The sequence below is a fragment of the Anopheles merus genome, chromosome 3R (genome assembly GCF_017562075.2).
Source record: "Anopheles merus strain MAF chromosome 3R, AmerM5.1, whole genome shotgun sequence".
Lineage (NCBI taxonomy): Eukaryota > Metazoa > Arthropoda > Insecta > Diptera > Culicidae > Anopheles > Anopheles merus.
The window spans coordinates 2092265-2107239 of record NC_054084.1 but is presented as its reverse complement, the minus strand read 5'-3'; the positions used below and the strand labels follow the sequence as shown (position 1 = coordinate 2107239).

The following is a 14975-nucleotide window of genomic DNA, read 5'->3' as shown; positions in this document are numbered from 1 at the left end:
GGCAAACTCATAACATAAATGGGCATGTCTGGAGCTGTGTCCGAGTATCGTGCCCGATTTGCTCCAGCTTAAGCTCCAAGCTGCTGCTGTGGCTGCCTTCGTTGACGATTTCCAGCCGCGCATTATTCGTACGTGAACTTTTCTCCTTTAAATTGTGACCATAAAAGGGCTAGAAAATAATTGTTTGCTTGCGAGAATGTCACGACTTTTGTGCATCAGCATCCGTTCCATTTAAGCGTGTGTTTCTGCGAGTGTGTGTGCTGAGTGCGCTACAGATTGCGATCCCGAGCGCTCTCTCGAGGGACAGGTCTGCTAGATAGGATGAAAAACGCTCTGACTTGCTTGCTCCCTCTTTAGTGTCCTTTGCCTTTGAGCGATTGCTCGGTACAGCGCCGGGTTTCCTCAGGGCGTCCCACCGGAGGCTCAGCATTATGATTGAGCTAATTATTTTCAAAATAAAGGCCACCCCAACCCGGAGCACATTTATCTACCGCTCTAGTCAATAGGGGAAGTTTTCTTCTGCTAGGCAATATCGTGCCCACCATCTCGAGCCGGTCTGCTGAGCTAGCGCTGGGTGGAATGGTGGTTGTCCCCTTGTTCCGATACTGCTCCAGATCTCCAGAGCACTTCACGAGCCGATGGCGTCGCGACTCCAACAAACGGGGCTGGTTTGATTTTGTTTTACAATAATGACCATGTGCCCGTGCACCAAAAATGGAACCGCTGGTGCACCGCGATGCTCGAGACGAATTTCCCCGCAGCGTCGTGAGGAGAGCAGAACGAGCAAATTTGTAGGTTTCACCCCGTGCGCTGTGGGTTTTGTGTGGATCGATCGGTGGACCACCGCGAATGCATCGATACGCGACGGTTTGCGGAGGATTCGAAGCGCACCTAAGTAGGAAAAGTGTCGTGGGTGTTATTTGTGAGCCAATTAAGTGTTTCCGATCGGCTGGTAGCCTGTTTGGGCAGTGATTACCATAGCTGGAGCAGAGCTTTTGTAGCAAGAAATGATTGGGAGAGTAATTGAACATGATGCCACTCGTACAAATCATGTACTTCTGACAGTTTAGGCGAGGATGTTCACCAAAATGGAATGATTGGGGTATCGATAATCAATTGGTATTGTCGATCTTAATGAATCTTAATTTTTGTTATAAATCCTCTTTTAAAACATCATTTATTTGCTCATTAACGAAAGAGAAACTATTCGGAGAACATGTTAGTGTTATGTTACATTTTCCCATCATGCGATTGCACACAAATTCCTCGCGAACTCCCGGGCAAAATTGCAACAGACGACCGCCCGCAAGTCTCTTCCCATGCCAAATTAAAATACTTTTCCAATGTTGCAACACGTCCGCGATGCGATGCGGTTGGCGAACGTGCAATCCGGCCTGCCAATTGCTGTTTTACAGTACATTTTTATTGCACATTGAATTCGCCCGACCTCCCCCATTCGCATGAATGGGATAATTGGAATGCATCTCTGCAAAATCCTTTCGCATTGACTGGTTAACAGTTTCAGGTGAACGGGTACACGCTGATACAAACGCATTTCAGGCATTTATATTGTTCCGTTCGCTTCTATCCTTTCCAGCTGTATCAGATAGTGTTTTTCACGATGCGTGCCGCCATTTCGCCCCTGCCCGCCGCCTGGGTGCTGGAAAAATCGATGGACGGACGGGCGTACGATGCGTGGCAGTACTTTGCGGCCGACGACACCGAGTGCCGGGAGCGGTTCGGGCTGCCCGCGTACACCGCGAACTACATCTTCAAGAGCGACACCGAGGTGATCTGTTCGACACAGTTTTCCTCGCTGGAACCGTTGGAAAATGGAGAAATCAATCTTTCCATCATCAGCGGGCGGCCGAGTGAAATGATCACTTCGCCTGAGCTGCAAAATTTCACCCTAGCGCGATATGTACGGATACGGCTGCTGCGTATGCAATCCGCAGAGGCACAGGTGAGTGAATAAATTTGGGGTTTGTTGATTTTTATTAACGAAATAAAGGGAAAAGGGTGTTTTGCTTTCCATGGGCAATACGCAATTTCCCTTTTCATTGACAACGAGCTGTTTAAAATGAAATATTTCATGTGCACGAAATTTTTCAGCAGCGTGAAATGTTTCGATTTATTAACTTCTCTTTTCAATGTACAGCGGATTGCATACTCATAGGAGCACGGGAGATGCTGTATTCGTTGAAACGATGTTTCGATATAAACACTCATCAACAAACAATTTGTTTATTCTTACAGCGAAGTTTTTACACGATCCGATCATTGCGGATCGGTGGACGATGCTTTTGTTCTGGCCATGCCGCGAAGTGCAAAACCATGGACAACAACATCGACAACGAACCGCAGTGTGAGTGTGTGCATAATACTTGTGGAGCGAATTGCGATCGATGCTGTCCCCTCTACAACCAACGACCGTACCGCATCGGAACTCCGGTCGCAGCGAACAAGTGCGAGAAGTGTGAAGTAGGTAACCGATTGATTGGTCTCTTTTTGAGCATAATATTAACAGCCCGATCTATTGTTTCAGTGCCATGGTCATGCCAAGTCCTGCATCTACGATAAGCTTGTCGATGAGCAACACCTTAGCCTGAGCATTCGGGGGAAAATGAGTGGAGGAGGAGTGTGTCAGAATTGCACCCACCATACAACCGGCGTCAACTGTGAAAGATGTCTTCCGGGCTATTACCGACCAATGGATCGTCTGCCAAACCATCCAGAACCATGTCTTCCGTGCAATTGTACGTCTCCCGGAGCGGTCGGAGAGTGTAGCCCAATTGGAGGAGAGTGTCGTTGTCTGGAAGGCTTTACTGGTGCCCAGTGCACGGAATGTTTGCCAGGACATTCGGGCGATCGGTGCACTCGGTGTGATTGTGATGCACGAGGCACACTTTCGGGGCGGGAATGCGATGAGAGGTGCAGTTGCAAGGCTCACGTCGTCGGAGAGCGCTGTGATCGATGTGATGAAGGATATTTTGCGCTGGATGAAGATCACATTGATGGATGTCTCAAGTGTTACTGCTCTGGAGTCGGGACCAAGTGTTCGGTGGCGCACGTTGAGACTAGCAGCTACACAACGCTGAAAGGCTGGACGGTTACCAATCTGGCCATGAGTGAGCATATTGTGCCTACGAAGGACAACGACACAGGATTCCTGGTGTTCGGTATGTTTGAGATGCCCGAAACGGAAGCTGTTTACTGGAAGGCACCGGAAGGATATCTGGGAAATTTGTTGCGCAGTTATGGATCACAATTAACGTTCAAGATGGATTGGATTACGGTGCGTGGTGATACGAGTGGTAAGCCGACGGTCGGTCCAAGTCTGATACTGGTGGGTAGAAATGGCATGAAGATAGCCTATGGAGAGGAGAGCTATGATGAGACTGGAGGCGCCACAATCACGGTACCGTTGAAGGAGGACAGCTGGTATCACGTGCCGCGCACGGTGAAGGATATCATCACTAGATTAAGACGAACGGAGTATCATGGTGATCCCGTCACACGCTCCCAGTTCATGGCAGTTCTTACGGACGTCGAAGTGGTACTGCTGCGTGGAACCTATCACACCGACCAGGTGGAAAGCGTATTGGAGCAAGCAGATCTGTTTTCCGGATCCCACTCCACAACAGACTCATCTGCTAGCAGCTCCGGGTTTATTGAGCTGTGCGAATGTCCCGAGGGTTATCGGGGCACTTCCTGTGAGCAGTGTGCTTTTGGGTACGTGCGCATCTACGAAACCAGTGTCACGCACGAACGAGTCGGTCGCTGCATTCCCTGCTCGATGTGCAATGGGCATGCGGCGAGCTGTGATCTCGAGACGGGCGAGTGTGGTCTCTGTTTGCACAATACCGTCGGCACAAACTGTGAACGATGTCTGGCCGGATTCTACGGCAATGCGACTCTTGGACGGCCAGACGATTGTAAGCGATGTGCCTGTCCGCTGGAGAGTCCCAGCAATAACTTTTCGCCCAACTGTCAGTCTCGTGGCGGGAGTTCCGATCCTTCGGAATACGTTTGTACCCAGTGTCCGGAAGGATACACGGGCGATCACTGTGAATTGTAAGTAGAAGGTGGTTGAGGAAGCTGTGAAGTGAGATCTAGCGTAATTGGAGTTACAATTTTTCAGATGTGACGATGGGTACTACGGTGAGCCTACGGTGATCGGTGGACAGTGTCTGCCGTGTCCTTGTCATGGAGGGCCTTGTAATGCTCAAACTGGAGAATGCATCGAATGTGTGTAAGTATGATGAGAGGAACGTCGCCATTGAGCCCTTGAAAGTGTTTCTCACGAGTTTTTGTTTCCCCCGTCTGTCTCTTCCATTTCTTCAGTGGCAATACAGAAGGTTGGCGCTGCGAGCGTTGCAAAACCGGCTACTGGGGCGTTCCGGATGATAGTTGCGAGCCGTGCAGCTGCTCCGAGCTGGGTGCGCTCGAGAACGTGTGCGACGTGACGACGGGCCAGTGCATCTGCAAGCCGCGCTACGGTGGCCGACGCTGTGACGAGTGTGATGTAAGTATCGCCCCGAGAATCGTTGTCGTGGAGCGGTTTAACCATGGTCGTTGTTGTGTGTTTGTATTCCTCCGCTGTCCGCAGGTGGGCTATGGCAATCTAGATCTAGACTGTCCGGCCTGTGCGTGCAATGTGAACGGATCGGCCAGCACGGTGTGCAACGTTGTGAGTGGGCAGTGTGAGTGTAATGTCGGCACGGAGGGCATCCATTGCGATCGCTGCCGGGAAGAGTTCTTCGGGCTGTCCGACGAGCAGCCGGGTGCATGTGAAGGTAGGTGGCATTACATTGATTTCTGTTCCCTTGCAAGCCGTAACAAATTAGCACGGTAAATTGATGGAGAGTTCGATGAAGCTGACGTCGCTTTCGTGCCCTGATCTCAACGGAAGTGGGTAGCATGCACCGAAACGAATGCAAACTCAAACAGCGATCGAGATCGTGCTGGGAAGCATCGGCATCCATCAGTGGAACGACTCAATTCTGGGGCTTGCTGTCGATAGTCATCAGCGATAGAAACGATTAAATGAAAATGCACTTCCCCGACAGACACACAGACACGATCACGTTGTGTTTTTGCTATCTCTCTCTCTCTGGAGAACTGGTGCAAGGGCATGGATCGTGCACTGATCGTATGTAGAATGCTTTCACATACGGTATTCCGAGAGGCGCCACCACACGATCTTCAGTCGCGGCGGCAAGATTAATTTTATTGTTATCGTTATTACCTTTTACGTAGATTACAATTTATTGATTATGAAGTTATTAAATCCATACCACCGGAGTAGATGGTGCTGAACCGACGATGTGGTTGCCCATGGGGTAAATTAATGATTGCAGCATCTCTGCAGTCGTTTGGATTACATTGGCTTATCACGGCAAGATAACAAATTAATAAGTTTCATATTTTGGAATAAAAAGCAAGCTTACTTCTGAAACATTGCTGTACGAGCAGAGATCGCTAATGCTAATAACAGCAATAAATAAGTCAAACGCTTTGATTGCTATAAAACCGATCACTCAAACTTTTACAACCATCCGCAAGTCCCATAAAAACGAACAAATGCCAAACATGCTTCCTCTCAGCTCTCTCGTTAATATGCTGATTGCATCTCTCCGTGTGCGGACCAAAAGCAATCCTCCCTAAAACCTGCACTCCTAACCCAACCGGATCGTTCGTGCAGCATGCAAGTGTGCGAAAATACTCCATAAACCATTTCCAGAGCAGAAAAAATGCTCTTTCTTCTTTGTGGCCCCCCAAAAAAAACGGACTGCTTTCATCCTCATTCTTGGGCAAAGTAAACAAACATCACATCGCGCATCGCCGTCCGGTCAGCGGGCAGAATGCGAGACATGAACCATAAAATTGGCTGATTGATCGATGGGGTAATTATTTTGCTGGAGCATGCAAAGCAGCATCGTCCCAACGGCAGCAGCGTCAGCGATCGGTTCGTGCTTCTCTTTTTAGCGCCAGCGTGTCCAACACCACGCGACGACGACGACGAGCCGTTGCGAGTTAATTAAAAAGTTTTACTTCGATCGCCAATTTTTGGGTGATTTTTATTTCATTTTTTTGGGGTTTGGTTATGGGGCTGGCTGCTGGCTGATGGAGGTTTATGTATTTTGTGCGAAACGTGAAACGATGACGGTGGAACCGGTTTTTGTCGGTGTGATCGTTGTAATAAGCTGCAAAAGCAAACAGATCAGCGTTATCCATCGAGATATCAAGAAGCCGCGGACGATCGTGCCGTTTCTGCCTGGTCGTCGACTCCGTCAATTCCGCTTGCGCTTCGCTTCCTTCGCTTTTGGGACAAATAATTCACAACGTTGACGGACTGTTGACTTTTTAGGGTTGCCAAATTTGCGTAGGCCGCTTTGTCAACACAGAAGAAGGCCCCCCCATGGTTGACTCACAAGCTCGGGTAAGCAAATGGGCACTCGCCTTGAGCCATGACACCTTGCTTCCGCAAACAAACCGTCAGCCTCGCCGTTTCGACCCGATTGGCGGTGCGTGTACGGTAGTATCGATCTGGGCGGCATTTCTCGATTGATTTGTCCACCCACCACTTGCAATAAGCAACAGATAACGCAATCGTGGTGGGGGCAGGTGGTGGCAAGTTGTGTTGTTGCGCGGTGCCGGCTCATTGGGAAAATTAATCGCGATCCAAGCGGACTCCGCGTCACGTTGTCCCGACCGACAAAGCCTTGACGGTAGTCTTGGCGGCAATTTACCTCCCGTTCAACAACGACCGTCCGCCGTCGTGTGTGGTCAATGTGCTTGAACAGGGATGATTTAAGGGGGGGCTAGCGGACGGTGGTTCGGAGGTCGCGCCTAGTCGCGCCATCATCGTGTGATGAGTAATTTGCTTTTGTAGACTTTGTGCTTGCGTAGACGTAGGGGCCCGGGCTAGACTCGGCCGGTCGTCCGACTGGTCGTGCGTCCCCGGATGCGGTCACTTATCGTGGTGAGGGAAAATCGATCGAATCGAGCGGCGTACTGGACGGGGAACCCTGACGTGGCTGTTTTTCTTTTCTCTTCCTCTGTTTTCTTCTCTCTGTGCCTCAATTAATTGAACTGAGGCGCGCGCCCCAAGAAAGACTCTCGCTGGAAAGCAGAAGGAAGGGGATGAAGTTTATAAAATGTACAACTTTATCATCATCATCCTGCGTACGCGGCGGCGGCACGCCCTGGGTCTTATGCTGGCGGATCCGGATTTATGCCTCACTCGTTCGCTCCCGCTCCCGTGTGCTATTGATATGAAAATTAATAATAAATCAATTAGAAACTAATGACTTTGCGGAATTTTTATTGAATAAAATTAATAAAAGCTTGTCGTTCGAGAGGAGCCGGGTCTTCGACACACGCAGCCGAGGGAGCACACTTTTCTTTTCATTCCCTTTCGAATGATAACCTTTCTATTTTGGGGCAATTTGAATGTAAAGCAGCGGAGAAACCCCGCGCGGAATGTTGCAGTACAAATCGGACGTTATAAAGATGAGTTTTATTAACACAGAAGAAACTTGAATTGGGTGAACATGAATTGGGAAAGGTCTTTCTTTTCCCCGGTCCGACACCTCCGGGGCAGTGGCGTGTTGTAATCGAAATGGGGAGGTAAAAACCATCCCTTTCGCACAAGTCTCTTGATGGCCCACATCTGCCGGGAGTCGATCGTTGACTACTTGAAGATGTGCATCGCGATCATCGACGGCGGCGTTCCGGTTGGACGCGTTCAAATGGTTTTCAATCGATTCATCACCGGTTACGCTGGTTTGATGGCAGTTGAATTGAGAAGAAAGGCGGCCGCGGACTTGAACTGGTCTATTCTCAGTTGTATCACAGTGTATAAATCAACCCTGGAGCTTAGTCGGTGAGACTGCGGTGTTTTAACCGGTCATGTTTTTGTACAGCAATGTTTGCCTTCAAGTAAAAGGTTAATGTTTGTATTTTTGCATAAACTTACAGTAACATTTTGAAAGTGTTGCTACTCTTCGCACTTTGAAATGTGAAATATGCAATCATGATCACAAAAAAGGTATTATTTCAGCGTAGCAAGTAGGTTATAAAAGCATCAATGCTTCGCTGATCTTGACCGATTTATCTGGAGCAAAACTACATCAAACGATATTTACTTTCAAGTTGAAACAAACTTTCAAAGGCATCGAGCAGAACATCAACATTTAGTTTTAGAGCTACAAATCTTTGCCAAAAAACGTTGAATGACGACATCGCTGACTCAGCCAGTAATGATTGCCTCAAGACGTACTTTTTGCTCGACTTAATCTCAGCTGCTTGCACGTCATGTTACATGCCCAACCTAAAACCCCGCCCGGAATGCAACAAAGAGGCATTTAATCCACTTTCTCCATCCTCCTAGCATCCCCAACCAAGTCCTCCTTTATCGGTGGAGCAATTCAACATCATCATCACCAGCAGAAGTGCAATTGCACCTTACCGGCCGACTGCTGCTGCTGGTGCACGACACCGTTTGCTGTTCCGGCTGTTGCAAGCGATAAATTCCGAATGGTAATTTATGTGCGTGCAAGAAGAGAGAGAGAGAGAGAGAGAGAGAGAGAGAGAGAGAAGCGAGAGAAGACTCACCTCGATCGTCCAATTGTCCTCGTACCCTCACCCGGTTGCTGTCAACAAGTTGCGAGCCCGCAACTGCAGCTGATCAGAATTCCTGGCGTGCACGCGCGCTCGCTCGCACACAACAACAACGGCCTCGCCGGCGATCGCTAGTGTCACCCAGTGTTGCAACGCCGCATGAATCCGTTATGAAATTGCACATTAAAATGCAATAAAACAAAAACCGCAAAAGGGGGAATTGAGAAGAGGATGAGGCGCATCCCTGGTCCCTTCTTAACCCCCTCCGGGGGGGTTTCTCAGCAAAACAGAAACCGGCAACAAAACAGCACCGGCTGCTGCATCTTGACTGCCAACTCGGTGTGCATGTGTGTGTGTGTGTGTGTGTGTGTAAAAAGGTTGTGCAGCCAAGGGGTGGAAATGGGATTAATCGCATCATCAGACAAATTGGAGCCACCATGGTTCACTCCGTGCGTCTGGTGGAACGCAACCGCGAAAGGGAAGACACCCAGGCTGGTGGGGCATGAATAGTGCAGTTTAGTGCACACTTGCACACTTGCGCGTTGTTTTTTCTGCTGTGTGCCACCGACCGAGCGGGCCACAGAGGGTGGCGTTGGTGATAATTTCGCGATTTTCCGCGATCGCGCCTGACAGTTTGTTTTATGGCACTTTTAGCGTTATTTATATCCTGCTCGTGCAAACGGCGTCCCTTTCTGCGTGCCGTGCCCGGGGCGAGTTCGTGGGTGGGGTGTTGCATCAAAAGCCCAAAGTCCTGTGCAGGTGAATGCTGAATTCTTATTCCAAACACATGCACGAACCAGAAACTAGCCATGTCAATCCGTCCGTGAGCAGAGATTGTCGATCGATTAGTGGAACAACCTCACAGGATGATACATCCCCTTTTAGGCCTTCCCGAACGAAAGCTAGAAACATTTCTAGTCGTTCGAACGAATGTGTAAGCCCTTCTCCAGCACTTCTACTCTCTCTCTCCCTCGTTCGCTCTAGGAAATTCTTGAAATGTCTCGTTTTGTTTTCGGTGGTCATGGTAAAGCAAAAATAGGACCGCCTGACGAGTGTGCTTTTGGTTTGATGGAAATCGTGAGTCGATTGAATTATTTCCATTTATCCTCCAACAGGGAACTTGGTGTACACGTTCCCTATGACTGCATTTTCCATCCACCAAACACCCCTCCCCCATATCTATCGGGTGACCTGTGCAGTTTGAAGGATCGTGCCCATCGTATTATCGGGCCGGTGCGATCGTAAATGGCTTTTTCGTTATTTTGTTTTTGTTCACCCTCCCTCCATCCTTCTCTTTCTCCGCCCATTCCACAACCGATGCCATTACGGTGGGGGGTTGCCGTGGCGTGTGTTGTACTAATTGATTTATTCCATTACCCCGGTGGACCGTCACGGGCGGTTTCGGATTAGGGCGAAAGATGGAAGAGAAGTGCGATGGAAGGTAACAAAAAAGCGAGTGACGGCCCCGTTACAGGGTGCTGAAAAAATAATCTCACCCTTACTCGCCCTTTTTTTGATTGAGATATGCAGGGCAGGGAGACCTTGAGTGATCTTTGTCTGGGTCGGTGGATCGCATCGCGAGGGCGTCTTGTGAAGGGGGTAAAAACAGTGAATTCCACTTTAAACAAATCATAATCGCCAGTCGCCTTAGCTCCAGGCGGACTCAGTGGTTAATCGGTTCAAATGTAACATTTAAATTAATTAAGCACTTGTCTCGCTTATAAATCGCTACATACCACCATGCTCATGTTCAGCATAATCGCGACCGACCGGATTAGAACAGACTATGCCATTTTTTTGTGTTACGAATGACCAATGATTGCTGCTTAGAATTGGCACCAGATGGATGATGTGCAATAAACTCTGATCAGACATTCAATAACTCACCCCGCATGGGCACCCCCAAGCTGCCCGAGTACCTCCCCCAACCGACCCCTTGAGCGATGGGTTCCGATCGTTGATTAGACGTTTATGAATGAATCTCGCGATCGCGTCGGTACGGTCCCAGCAGCACCGTGGCCCCCGTGGCCGCTGCGTGTGATCATTTCACATGATTTCTAGAGCTTTACGGTGCGGAATAAATCATCGCATAAACCTGTTGTTGTCGTTCAACTCCCATGGTACTCACTACTCACCCCCGACGAGCGCCAACGACGAAGCCGGCACGGAACAGGCTGCCCGAGAGCGTGGGGATATATGCTGCCATGGATCGGCCGGATCCGAAAGGCCGGAATCCCCGTGGTTCCGCAGCGTCACGGTTTCGGTTTGGGGGGAAAGGTAATAAAAAGTGTTCCGACCATCGCCGCTCAACGACTCCGAAAAACCGGGATATCAAAGCGGCAATAGCGTGGCGGTGAAGGCGGCGGCTGCGGTGGGATAAATCATTTGCAACTTGTTTCCACTTTGCAGCTGATCGTCGGGAGGGGAGAGCAAAGAGGAGGGACGCGCTTTTCGTGACGGAAAAAATCAACTTGATCTTTATGGTTGGGGGAGAACGGTGCATTTTTACAACCGGTGCATGTTAGAATCGAGCCGGGCGGCTGTACCATAAAGGGTTGGATAATTGGGTCAGTAAGCCAGCGAACTGGTTGAAAGGAGAAAACGGATTGAAAAAAAAACACGACGAAGACGAAGCTTTGTGTGGATGTTTGAAGAGGCTCAAATGATTTAGAATATTGGTTCCAAAAGTATTTATTGCATGCTTGAAATATCGTACCGTAAAGATCGTTTACCGGAGGCGGAAAATGCACTTTAAACCGCTTTTGATCCTACTTAACGTCAGTCCAAAAACCAATGTACCAGTCACCTTCATTGCGAATGGAAAAAAGTCAAAGAGTTACTCAAACCGTTTAACCTTTCGCTAAACGAATCTTATTTGCGCATCAGTTTGAGGATCGTAAATTGAAAGCTTAACGCTTCGCAAGCCACATACGTGCTGGCCAGGTGGGCTGAACGCGATCCTGCTGATAATGTAATCGGATTTATCTCTCACCAGCTTGGGCAGAGTACTTTCCAAAAAGAACCTTCTGACCTTTGGAAAGAAAGTCGTTCCTCCCAAAAAAAACAACCTCCCAAGGGTCATTTCTTTTGCGACCCTTCCCAAGCAGACCGTGATGATTTGTGCACCACGCGCAAAGATCGCATTCGATAGGGAGCTCCTCGGAACGAATCCTTCCCCACGACGTGACGAAACAAATCGATCCAGCCAGGCGGGTTGGACCTTCCCGCGAAATGCCGAGCCAATGGAGTGTTAAACAGCATTAATTATGTGTCTTGTTGCGGGAGGCATTCCTGCGGCGGTGGATTTTAATTAATGCTCGCGCTAGAAGCGTGCGTAAGGCGCAGACACAGGCCGCAACGATTCTATGCCTTATGCGCTGGGAGCTAGTGTTTCTACAGTTTTGGGGCAGAATTTGGCGTTCCGCCATCGCAAATTAACCGCTTGAATTCCGGTTCTGCACTGTGCGAGCGACAGAGAGGTGCGTGTGGGACTGGAGGGACCCACCATGTCCTGTGAGAAATGATTTATAACCTCGAGCCGCACACGGATTTGGGGGCTGTTTTAGGGGGTTTCATCGTCGGGTGACTGATCTACCGCCTTGCCGTTCCGAATCGAGGCCAAATCCAAAAGACTCTGAGCGACCGCCGAGTTCCAGTAGCAGCAGCCCGGTCGATCCGGTGTTTGTGTGGGCCGCAATGTGTGTCGTTGCAATCGGTGCATCGGTGCCAGTTGGTTACGCGACTGCCGCGAGTGCGCACTTTGTACACTGTCGAGTGGTATTAATTTTCCGTGGTAAAACATTAATTACATGCCTAATGATCGGTTGCCTCGGGAGCAGGCAGTGAGCTTCGAGGTCGGCTTAAGATTAAGGAAGATCAAATGAATGGTGTGAACGGTTGGATCGAGGTGGCTGGTATAAATGCAGGGAAGGCATGATCTTCTCTCCGAGTTGATAAAATAATAATGATATAGCTTGGATTAATGCTGGAAAAGACTACCAAACTTTCACCCGATACAAAGCAACGAAAAACGTCTCCGTTTAACAAATCGAGCCTATAAATTTCCTTTCTACATTTCCACTGGCTGACCAGAAAAAAAGCAACTGCTATCATAAGGAGGGACATTACACGATGGCAAATTATTTCGTCATCAAATAAATGTGATTAATTTGCTTGCTCATCTGCGGGCTGAAGCGATGCACAAAGGTACCTTCACAGAGCACAAAAGGCTACAACGATCCCGCATGGGAGAGACATGTATAAAAAGAGACATATTCACCAACCGTGGGCACCTCGAGTGGCACTTCTTATCTGCTCAATCATACCATCGCCGGAAGCGGCTCGCAAGGAGTCCGGTCAGACGGCAGCAAACCAGCAACCAGCAAGCATAAGTTATGCGTGTAAATATTTGCCACCGGCGCTGCGCTCATCTTGCGCTGCGGCCAGCTGATGGCGTTGTTTAGGGGATCGCTGTACCGTCTTCTTCCACTCCTCTGCTGGGCATTCCAACACGCTGCACAACGGTGCGCATTAAATGCACATTTATGAATTGCTCTAGGTGAGAGCATGATCTTCTCCTTCTCTCTGGCTGTAGCGATCGAGGAGTCGTTTCATCTTCAACACCTTTCACGAGCCGGTGGAGGTGTAGGGATGAGAAATGTTGCTGCAGATGATGATGATCTCCCGTGCATCCTGGCTTGCACCGACCGAGCACCGACGCTGAATGGAGCGCTGTTGGAGTACGTTTGGAAGACGCTGTTTGTGCGTTGGGAAAGTTCGTGCAAGCGCGAAAACGATTCGTTTCCAGTGGCATTTGCAGCCTCTTCGCTGGGCGGAATTTATTCAGCTGCGTTGGCTTGCGTAGGAGTTGGATCTGCCTGCCAGATGCTGCTTAGCATTCACACTCTCGCCCATTTCAACCATAAACACACACACTCACGGTCACGGCAGCACCGCATCAAAGCGATCTAACAAAGTGCGGTACTTGACGATAAGATAAACGCACCTACCAGTCCAGAATGCAAATAGTGCTGCTGCCGTGTGCATCGTTTCCCACAGCTCAACAACTGCGAGAAGGTGGCAAAAGTATCATCGTAGCGTGGTTAAATTGCGTTAATAATCTTCCTCGGCCGGCGATTGCAGAAATGGCAAGATCATCACACCACCACCCTGCGGTTCAGTTTATTGCAAACGATCGAAAATAATCCATTTGCCAGCGCACGGCGAGTCCCGCGGGCGAGATACGGCACACGGTGGCATAAGTGGCTCGTTAATCAACGATTGGTGGAATGGTTTGAGGTGCAAACTGGTTACACAAATCGTAAAATTATGCCCACCTTGTAGCACCTACCAAGAGAGCTACCTCGAAAGCGATCGAATTATCATCATCGATTGGGTAGCGCAGTAAACATCTGTTGACGTTTCCGTTGCGATCGTTCTGGGGTTGGTTTGATGAGCTAATAAAAATTAATAAATTCAAATCAATTGGCTCATTTCCGGTACAGAATCGCTACTTTGTCACTGGGAAGGCTTATTTGTGTCACTAAATGCATAAATAATACGGCATCAGCACAATTATAGTGCTTTTTTCAAACCACCAATGTGGTTCAGGTCCTCTCACAAATCCGTTGCGTGCGTTTTCCGCTAATGGAACTGATTTGATCGCATTGGGTGAAGCATCTCTGCCGATCGTAAAAGTGAAGGAAATTAAATGATTTAGGTATCGCACTAAATCAACGCGTCACGAAATGCCAATACACCGCGGTCGGGGGCTGTCCTCCGGTCACCCGGTTTAGAAGCGAATAAGATATGGAAACCCATTTACAACTGCATCTGCGGGGCGGCAGTGCAGTGAATGGCAAATGAAAAATCGTGCCCCGGATTGCACACGCTCCGTTTTCAAATCGTTGACCAATCGAGATGCTAGAGGTGACTGCCCAAAGTCACGCAATAGTGACGCTCTAGTCTAGTCTAGATTCGGTGCGGCCAATACGGAGGAGAATATTGCTCCGGGACCGTTTCCAGTGAATCGAACCACTGCGAAAGGGTATGCTTATCGCGTCGGGCAATGAAAACAAAATGCAGTCTTCCAACCGGTTCGATTCCCGATCCTCTTCATTGCCAGTTTGCATGTTTGCTCGATCGGTTCGTGTGTCGGGCCCGGGTGCTAAGCCCGGGCGCCTTTTTGGCGTGTGACCGCGGCGTCAAAAACGAATCAAGTTGAGGCCGCGGCAACAGCACCGAACAGCGTCGCTAACTGCACTTTAATTGCTGAGAGGAGGCGCGTTGCAGCACTTCGCATTTGGCGCATCTTCCAGGCGGGTTTTTCGAGCGAAGGAATAAGTGTTTCT

The 14975-nt window shown here is 49.2% G+C and overlaps 1 protein-coding gene across 3 annotated transcripts in view; it reads left to right on the top strand.

Annotated features, from left to right (window-relative positions):
• The window catches only part of LOC121595995 (laminin subunit alpha-1), a 77280-nt gene that overhangs the window by 28816 nt on the left and 33489 nt on the right, over positions 1–14975 (top strand). For all 3 annotated transcript variants that reach the window (XR_006005228.1, XM_041920525.1, XM_041920526.1), the window contains 6 exons: positions 1598–1963; positions 2257–2481; positions 2546–4074; positions 4142–4252; positions 4345–4525; positions 4610–4796. Coding sequence is in view for 2 of the 3 variants with exons in the window: in XM_041920525.1 (XP_041776459.1) it covers positions 1598–1963; positions 2257–2481; positions 2546–4074; positions 4142–4252; positions 4345–4525; positions 4610–4796 (2599 nt within the window). In the remaining variant the exon portion in view is untranslated. The remainder of the gene's footprint in view (positions 1–1597; positions 1964–2256; positions 2482–2545; positions 4075–4141; positions 4253–4344; positions 4526–4609; positions 4797–14975) is intronic.